The sequence below is a fragment of the Stigmatopora argus genome, chromosome 13 (assembly GCF_051989625.1).
Source record: "Stigmatopora argus isolate UIUO_Sarg chromosome 13, RoL_Sarg_1.0, whole genome shotgun sequence".
Classification (NCBI taxonomy): Eukaryota; Metazoa; Chordata; class Actinopteri; order Syngnathiformes; family Syngnathidae; genus Stigmatopora; species Stigmatopora argus.
Window position 1 is genome coordinate 5977147 of NC_135399.1, and position 9963 is coordinate 5987109.

The window sequence follows — 9963 nt, forward strand, 5'->3', positions numbered from 1 at the left end:
TTGCTGTTATTCCGTTTATTTTAATTTTTTTATTAATTAAAAATTCAACACTTGCTTTGAAAACTCATCTTATAATTGAATCGAGTACTTTCATTGTCATTATACAAGTATAATTACATTTAAAGCACAAATAGAAAAAAAAATTGCACAAATGGAACATCAAAGACAATTTTGGGGATACTTTAAGTGCCCATTTGATTTTGATCTCATAAAGATGGCGGGCAGTTATTACTTTTTACAATTTCATTGAGTGTATTAAAAAAAGTGTACAAGTAGGTTATGAATAGAAGTAGTACTACTCTCAGTTGGACGGTTACATAACCAGCCACGTGTCACTCCTACTTAAAGGCGAATTGTGAATCGTCGTGTGCGTACATATTCTTCAGTGTTTAATTGATACTGAACAGTTTTTAATTAAAAACATATAATATAAATAAAGAAATAATTATGACGAAGCATTTGGAACCAATCAAAAGCGGGTTGAGACGAACTCCAATTTCTCGACCAATCAAAAACGTTCTACGACAACCACAACTGTGGTATAAGCTCAATCGGCGTTATGGGTTGTGAAATGTGCTACCTTTTAACAGCGGAACGTTGAATAATCGTCGTTAGAAGGGTCGACGAGCACTTTGGGGCTTGAAAACCCAACGCGGTTGTTTCATCCGGGCGAAAACCTACACGGACTTGCCTCGTTCAGAAGCGTGTTCGGGGAGGATTCATCCCAAAATGGAGCTCAACGACAAAGCAGCAGTAAACGGCGAGGGTGTGCTCGACGTCTCCAACGCTAATTTAGACACTTTCACCGCGGACAGCGTTAGCAGCGAGAAAAAACGAAATACGCAACAACTGTATTTGAACAACAACCGACTGTGCGTGTTGCCCTCTTCCGTAAGCTCCTTCTCCAACCTCGAGTTGCTGGATATCAGCAATAACGGACTCTCAGTCATAGGCGAGCACATCACGCGTTTGGTTAAACTCAAGACGCTGGTAGCCAAGAACAACCGGCTGAACGAGTTTTCTCTACCCAAGGACTTCGGCTCTTTGCAGCTGGAAGTGTTGAACTTGAGTGGCAACTGCTTCAAAGAGATTCCACTGCAGTGCACTAAACTCCGGCGTCTACAGTCGCTGTCACTCGGTGGAAACAGGCTGAAAAGTATTCCAGTTGAGATTGAAAATTTAAGCAGGTAGGTCACCCCACTCGCGAAGTACGCGAAAACTGTCATAATAGTGTCGGGAATGATTTATAGCGACATGATTTTTCCGATTAGTTTGTGGGTTCAGGTGAGAATACTTCAGGTACTCTCGGGAATTTCGTTGCCAAAACGCGTTACAAATGCGGGTGGTATCTCCATGGTAACAATTCCTAAACTCAATGAACTTTGACCAGCCCATTCAGGTTTGTGTGAGGATAAATGGTCAAGGGGTCCAGCTGCACATTGTGTGTTAGTGTTGTCGTTTAGGTTGGGATGTTTAAGCAAATGGCAGGTGAATCCTTTTCAATATATGTCATGAAAATGGACTAAAAAATATTTGAAGAATTTGAATAGTTCAAGTCTCAACTCAATTAAACTGTCTGAACTTCCAATTTGCAATTACATTTAAAGATGAACAGATTAAAAAAAAGTGCCTCACCTGCATTTTTTTTATTGGATTGGATAACATTATTCATCCCGTATTCGGGAAATTTGATTGTGACAGTAGCAAGAAGGTGATTAGACAGAACCACAAAGCAAAAGCACAAAGTACAAAGCAAATCAAAGTAAATGGGATCATTAAGAATCACCAAATCAAATCATTAAGACAGAAAAGCAGCAAAAACACAAAACGAGCAAGAGTGGACGGAGCTACCGTTTCAGGCCTAATTTAGTGGTGTCGTTTTAGTGTTCACTGATGAACTGGTTTAATAAATTAACTGGAAAATGTTGTTTTAAATGTTTTAAAAATGGTTACCGTATTTTCTCGTATCCCCAAGCCGTATTTATAGCAAAAAAATGATTACTGAATCAAGGGTATGGCTTATACGTGCACAAGACTTGCTCTACTCATTTTCAACAATTGATGTTGGCATAGTAAGATTTACTATTTGTTGGTTATTTTCTGTTATGCAGTAAGAAAACAACCATTCCTGGATGAATTACTAACTTCCTAAAGATATTGAGCCTAATAATGTGCATTTGATTCATATACACTTGCATAAATTCCACGTGCAACAATTTTTCTCAAGACTTTCTCTTCAAAGTAACACATTTGTACTGCCTATTAAAACCATGAATATGGAGGTGAAAATTGTGAATCAGGGGGCGGCTTATACGTGAGTAATTGTAAGGTACCACACAAAAAATATTTTTCCAGAAGTTCACCACCATCTTGCTAACTCCCTAAATCAGGGGTGGGCAAACCGGTCCCCGAGGGCTGCTGTGCGTGCAGGTTTTTTTTCCCAACTGATCCAGCACAGTCTTTAACCAATGAGATTTCTGCAGAAAACAAGCAGCACCTGACCGCAATCCACTGATTGCACTTGTAGGACACCAGGCTGATGAAATGGAGTCCTCTTTTTGATTTGGAATGGACACCTGCACCCACTACAGCCCTTTGTGGAATACATACCTGTCAACCTCTGCCGATAACTGCCCTTATAAATGATTATGATTCCCCTTACAAACCCCCCAAAAACCTTACAAACACCGTACGACTGTACGGTGTTTCTAAGGTTTTTGGCCTAGTTTGGCCACCCTTGCCCTAAATGTTTCATCAGCAATACACTGAATGCTGAATAGTCTGCATGCCCTCTACTGGCAATTTCAGAAACCACAGGCAACAACATAAATTTAAAAAAAAATGGATGCAGAAGATGGATATTTATACACCCCAACAAGATACCTGTCAAAATGTATTCTGATCTGTCCAGGATTAACAGAGGAGTAACAACTGTAGTTGGTGTCCTCACCAAGAAGAGCAAAGCAAGTGAGATCTGGCGCCCTCCCTTCAGACAATTTCATAAAAAAAACACTGAACGAGTTTGATTCCAACATAAGCAAAATTTGTTGGGCACGTGTTAAGAAAGCTGGCTGAAGGAAGGAAGTCACAATGCGAAAAGTGCTAAAATTTGACATAACATGTTGCATAAGCAGTGATTTGTCAAGGCGGGAGGCTTTTGAGGCTTTCTGTTTTGCACATGTTTTGCCTTGCCTCTCATATTGGCACATCAAGATTGCATCAGAACTAGATGAAATTAACATGAAATATGCCAAATAGATGCACAGTTTGACCTTTGCAGTTTGTTAATGTAGTGGAAACAGGTATATGCTAAGCAATCGTTTACAGCATAGCCACATTGAAGCATGTTTATTTGCATAGTAAAGTTACATATTGACTTTATTTTTTAGCTGAACTGCACTAAAGTGGATTGGACTGTTTGGGAAAACATCTGAATCCAATTCCTTTTTATTTGGTGAAAGCCATTTATGTGAGTCACAAACCAAAGAATAACAAGTGATCGTTAACTCCCTGTCTGCCATTAACTAATCCAATCCGTTTGAACTGAGAGATGCAACCATACATACAAATTTCATTTATACACCAATGCCGGGTATGATTGTTTCGTCTCAACAAGTGAAATTTTTATTATGTCATATAGTTGTGTCATAAGGTTCAGTGAGTTTCCCAGTGGCAGTTGAAAAGAGCCGCCTTATCATGTTTACTACATCTGAATCATCGTTTCTGAAAGGGAATTAGTAGAGCACGTCCACCCAACCTAGAAGGGTACAGATTACTTGATCAAGAAAGGGCATTCATCAATTATTTTTTTTATTTTTTTATTTGGAAAACAAAGTTTTTGTTTTTTTCTGATGGGAAAATGAAGAATGTCTCTTTTTAGTATTGAACATCATAACCACTAGATAAATATTTGTTACTCTGTTAGTAGATGGTGAATTAGAACCAATAAAAATATTTTTCCATTGCAATATCCAGTTTTTGGGTGTTTTTTCAGAGGGTGGGAGCGAATGAATTTGTATTTAGTTAATTTCTATGGGAAACGTAGAGATACGAGTAAATCGACATACGAGCTCGGTCCCGGAACACATTAAGCTCTTATCTCAAGGTATTACTGTACTCTGCAAATCTTTCCGTGACAGTTAATTTTTTTTTTCTCTCTGTGTGTTAGACTGGAGGTGTTATACCTGGGCGGCAACTTGATCTCAGCCATCCCGGCCGAGGTGGCCAACCTGCCTTGGCTGACCTACCTGGCGCTGTCCGACAACTGCATTCAGAGCGTCCCGCCGCAGCTCACCCGGTAAAAGCGGACGACCACGAAAGCTGCTCTATCGGTTGGTCCCTGATGGCGTCCCTTGTTTTCCCCAATTACGCCTTTCAGGCTGCACTCGTTGCGCTCGCTGAGCCTCCACAACAACCAGTTGAGCTATTTGCCGCGGGAGATCCTGAGCCTGGTGCGCCTGCAGGAGCTCAGCCTGCGCGGGAACCCGTTGGTGGTGCGCTTTGTCAAGGAACTGATGTACGATCCGCCGTCCTTGCTGGAGCTTGCCGGTCGCACCGTCAAGAGTGGCAACGTGCCTTACTCGCGGCAGGACTTGCCCGACCACCTTTTCAAGTACTTGGACCTGGCCAGCAAGTGTCCCAACCCTAAATGTGCCGGTTAGTTGCCTTGCTTACAATGTGTCACGTACTATTAGTTTTGGGTCACTTCTTTGGTAACTCTTTGACTGCAGACGTCCAATCCATTTTACCTGGGAAAGTGTGAATGAATATTCGCTCTGAAAGATGAATATTTACCATACCTGTCAACGTCTACGTTTTTTCCCGTATTTTATCCGGTTTTTGATCATTTCAAATTCTGTACAACATATAACAACTTTGGTACGAGAATTTTCTTTTCAAGTAACTTTTTTGTAAAACCGATCTTGTTTTACCAGTGGCGGTCCGTGCATTTTCTCGTAGCGTCTTCAATGACTCAATCCAACCCTTAAAAACTACTTTATGGCTATAAAACCTCTACTGCAGCTACAGCTGCGACACATAAAAAATAATAAATAAATCAATGCACAAAAATGGGGTAAAATCCACTTCCTAGCAGCATTTAATGATTAAATACAAATACTGGAGCTTTTCAGACATTACAACCGGGCCAGGGGGGTGATTTCCCCGGGAAAAGACAGCGATGGACGGTAATGGCAAAACGGCAAAAATTGCACTAAAATGGGGTAAAATCCACTTCCTAGCAGCATTTAGTGATTAAATACAAATACTGGAGCTTAAATACAAACACTGGAGCTTTTCAGATATCAGAACCGGGCCCACAGTTGAAATATTATTTAGGAATATAGCCATATTTTACTCACCAAAAATCCTTTTTAGACTTTTACGTCAGCCCTATGTGAGTAAATATGTGCCGCATTGCAATTAATTTTTATTGCTTAATAAGGCCAATGCAATCATTACTATATAGTTATCACGGGTCTGTGGCATTTGAACAGGAGTGTGGAATGTTTCTGGCTGAAGCGAGCATCATATGACTAAACTGTTGTTTGTTCCTCACTTAGGCGTGTACTTTGACTCTTGCGTGCGCCACATCAAATTTGTGGACTTCTGCGGCAAGTATCGGCTGCCGCTCATGCACTACCTGTGTTCGCCCGAGTGCACAACGTCACCCTGCACCTCCAACCCGCAGAGCGACGCCGAGTCAGACGACGACAACAGTGTGCCCGCCGACCGCCTCCAGAGGGTGCTGCTAGGCTAAGACGTCATCACCCTACCCATCATACCCAGTACACACACTTTACCTAGTTGAGCTTTGAAGGAGACACTTAAAGACCCCACATTAGGGTTTTTCACCCAATTTAACCTAAATTTAGGGCATTGTTGATGGAGGGGAAAACTTTTAGGTGGAAAAAAACACAAAAATAATGGTCCCGCAATTTTGTGGTTTGGCTCTTTTTTAAAAGTGGCAAAAAACGTGCGATAAGATTCTTCTGTAAAGTTTCCACTCCACAAAGGGTGAGATTCTCCTTCCAACTTTAAGGTCCCACCTTCCCTCTCTTTGTTTATTACCACGCAGAAACATGTTGGACTTTGGCCACTGTCATTTCTGCTTATTGATTGAATCTTCTTCTATGGGAAACCAACTAAATGCTGTGTTCCCGCCTTCTCCAGCTTGTCTACTTAGCAAGGTACAGCGTTTCTTTATTGTCTTTGTAAGCGCACAGGCAGCCTGACCGAGACAGTTATAACGTCACATACTACATTGGGGAGAGACGGGACAGGCTGCATGCTGAATCGCTGTTACGGGGCTCCAGAAACGGTGTAAAATTAAGACTATAGGGAGGGGATATTCTTCCACTCCCTTTCAAAGGAAGAGCAATGACAGAGCAAGCATCGAATGAGTGCCGCTCTGGCCAGGGACAATATGACGAGCTATAGATAACACTAATTCGTGCAGCGGGCAATAGCGCATGCCCAAATATTTCCACATTTTTTCCCTTTAAACGTAATAAGGAATAGGCGGGACACAAGGGAGGTGACGTTCCTCGCGTTCAATTGATTTTCTTTGGAATTAGCATAACCAAGTGATTATCGCCTACCCTGTTATGGTCGAGCGACATGCAACAAATATTGCATGTGTACGAGCCGGCAACGTGATTTAAGAGGACAGAAAGTGGATTTATTTCTGTCACCTCTCATTACAACCAATCACCAATGAGTTTGTTTATCGACAAATAACCTGCAAGTACGCTGGCCAACTCATATTCATTTTGTCAAGATAGGAGCGCATCACTTAAGCGGTGTGCAAATTGTTAGTATTATCCATTGACCATCCTAGTAGTCAAGATTGGGTGTATTCAGCGTTGTTGTTGTTTTTTTTAGCCCATAGCAATGTTAAAACCAGTATCACCATTATTTCCCACAAAACCCTCTGAAAAGAAATCAGTTCCCTTCAGGTCAGAGCCAAGCGATGACTAACAAACAAAGTGCGATGCGATTTTTGTCATTTTCGCCTGCTGTATATTCGCATTGCGCCCTGTGTTTTGGATTTCAGCTCCGCGGCGAGGACTTTGCCAACTAGTTGTTTGTTGTTGGAGCTGTACTTACCATTCTGCAACAGACGGATGAAAATCTAATTCAAACATTTAGTTTTTATATATATATTTTTTAAAAAGCAGTTTCCGTGGGTCCAAGGTACTATGGTGCTAAGTTGCAGTGCCAATGCTAAGCTATCACGTGATTGGCTTGCCTGGTAAGCCAGTCTTTTACCTCAAGATTTGAACTTCCTGATATATTAATCATTCACACAGGAAGTGACGTTTTCCAAAATGCTGTCAGCGCAGCAAAAAAGGTGCAAACATTTTCAATCAAGGTTTTTGGAACAGAGTCTGTTGTGAATTGTGACTTAAAATGATGAAAAAACATTTTAACTTGTGGAAAATGCCTTTAGAAAGGTTGATTTAGTTTAAATCAATAAGTGGAACTCCTCAATGGTCAAGACCAAATTTTCTTTAGGCTAATATTGGAAATTATGTGCTGAATGCAAATAAGTGTTTAGCACATCATCCTTACAGTTCTGGGTTCGAGGGTTTGATCCCAGGTGGGTCCTCACGGTGTGGAGTTTGCATGTTGTTCCTGGGCTTGTGTGGGTTTTTTCCTGGGTGCACCGGTTTCCTCCCACATCCCAAAACATGCACAGTAGACTGAATGAACACTAAAATTCGCCTTAGGTATGAGTGTGAGCGTGAATGGTTGTCCATCTCCTTGTGCCTTGCGATTGGCTAGCCACTGATTCAGGGTGTCACCCACCTGGTGCCCATAGTTAGCTGGGATAGGCTCCAGCACCCCCCCCTGATCCTTGTAAGGTTAAGCGGTTCAGAAAATGAATGAATGAATTAAGGAATGCAAATATTACATTAGGTGTGCTCAATCAGGTCAATTTATTTCAACTATAGTTTTATGTATATGTACATGTATTACATTTTTGCTTTTGTGTTAAATTAGTGCCACAATTACATGCATGTCATGTGAAATTTTAAGGGTGTAACAAAACATGGATTGGGTACGTGATGATCCAATCAAATGGATCGAAATGCGAAACAGTGTTTAACATCACAACACTTTTTGTATAAAATGTGTGACACATTGTTTCAAATGCCAATCAGGTATGGCATGTTGATGTAAAACAAACAATAAGACCAATGAATGCAGCAAACATTTGGAAATGAAATGTAAACAATAGGAAATGTGAAAATTAATAATTAAAATGATTTTTCCCCCAAAAATAAATTCTGTGTGCTCATCTGCACACTGGGTGCTGAAACACACATTTTCTTGGCATTTTCCCTTACGCACATGAAATTGTGGCACAATTCTAACAACATACTAATAAAACTGGATGATGACAATTAGCATTCATAATCTCACTAGATATTCTCTTAATTTAGAATAAAAAATGTGACCTGAATGTGAAAGATATCATTTTGAAATTCAGGGATACAAAATTGTAACTGACACCTTTTTAATAACTGCTTTAATTAAGTGTCCACAAAATATTTCCTTATTTGATTAACCAGGAAGGTAGTGGACAGTTAAACAGAAATAATATTGTAAATTTACTTTCATTTGTATACCATTATAATAAAATTTGTTTAAAATGTTTCTGCTTGTTTATTGAAGTTGCAAGAATTATTCTCATTTGGATTTTGATCACGTTTTATCCTACTATTTTAAAAGGGTTGGTTAGATAGTTTTATGGTACATTCTTGTCATTCTTACACATGAATTAATTTGAGGGAACACCATCCCTTTCAATGGCACCCATGAAATTAATTAGCTGACTTCTGCTCTTTTAATGAAATATTCAAACTGCTGTAATCATAGCCTTTCCTTTTTTGGCCCCCAAAAATTAGCTCTCGTTTTTATTTGCCAGCCCTTTCAGTTCAAATGTCTTGGACATCGAATGGTGAGAAACCCATTCCAATTTACAGGAGAAGGCTGGAAAGAGCTATATGATTACATATCTATTGGCGTCAATGGCAGCTAAAGAGTAAATGAGCTGACTTCTGCTCTTTGGGTGAGTGAATAAAATATTCAGGCTGTTAGTAACGTGAGCCAGCAGATCCTGGCTGATGTCTTTTAAACCCGATCTGAAAGGAAACCTGATACTGTGCGATACTCGCTGCTTGTAACCGAGATGCTTTTGTTCTTTATGACTTGCATACTTCTGCGCTGAATTGAAATACGTTTGTCATTAGTATATGTCCAATCTGAATAAGATGAAGGGTTGGTAACAAATTTACATTCATTTTTAGGCCAAAAATGGAAAGGTCAAAGATCACTGCTGACCTTGAGCAATGTGACTTTTAGTAGCTACAAATGGACTCAGACCTTTATTTAATTTTTCACTAAATTAGCCTATTATCACTTGAAAAAATATAGCCATAATTCAGTGGTGGGCCTTCAAGGCCTTCTCTGCTGGCCTAAGAAATATCTGAATCATATATTATATTTTGTCCATCAATACTTATTAAATAATTCCAAATTGTCTGTTAGCTTCCTTTCATTGCTTTCCCCCCTGGTTGCACTGCTTCCAGATGTGTTTTCATATTGAAGCATTTAACCAATCACATTTCAGCCATTATTTGTTGCCAGGGTCAGAAATCTGCCGCAAGGCCTTCACAATCAGTTCTGCGGGCTCTGCTGCATTAAACAAGCGTCGATAAGACTGTTGCTTTAACCAATCAGATTTCGAGTTGGCAACACCATAATGCATTGTCGCAGGCGTAAGGATACATCATTGCCTTGTCGCAGGCGTAAGGATACGTCATCGCTTTCACCAACTATGATTGGCTAGTGATTAGCCAGAGCTACCAAACTATATCTGGAGCGAGCTGCACAAGCAAATATATTGTTGTGTTGATTTAAAGCCATTTTCAAGACGGACTATGCCAGAAATACGAC

At 40.2% G+C, this 9963-nt stretch overlaps 1 protein-coding gene across 1 annotated transcript; it reads left to right on the top strand.

The window, feature by feature from the left end:
• The first annotated feature begins 446 nt into the window (after positions 1-446).
• On the top strand, positions 447-8661 carry LOC144087171 (leucine-rich repeat-containing protein 58-like). Its single transcript, XM_077617530.1, has 4 exons — positions 447-1187; positions 4169-4297; positions 4379-4656; positions 5562-8661. The coding sequence occupies exons 1-4, from the start codon at positions 730-732 to the stop codon at positions 5756-5758; spliced, it is 1062 nt and encodes a 353-aa protein (XP_077473656.1). The 5' UTR covers positions 447-729; the 3' UTR covers positions 5759-8661.
• The last annotated feature ends 1302 nt before the right edge of the window (positions 8662-9963 follow it).

What these genes read in the sequence shown, in the direction of transcription:
- LOC144087171 (XM_077617530.1), top strand. Translation starts at nt 730, where the DNA reads ATGGAGCTCAACGACAAAGCAGCAGTAAACGGCGAGGGTGTGCTCGAC. An exon ending in GAGATTGAAAATTTAAGCAG is followed by an intron (nt 1,188 to 4,168) that starts GTAGGTCACCCC and finishes TCTGTGTGTTAG; the next exon opens with ACTGGAGGTGTTATACCTGG. An exon ending in TCCCAACCCTAAATGTGCCG is followed by an intron (nt 4,657 to 5,561) that starts GTTAGTTGCCTT and finishes TTCCTCACTTAG; the next exon opens with GCGTGTACTTTGACTCTTGC.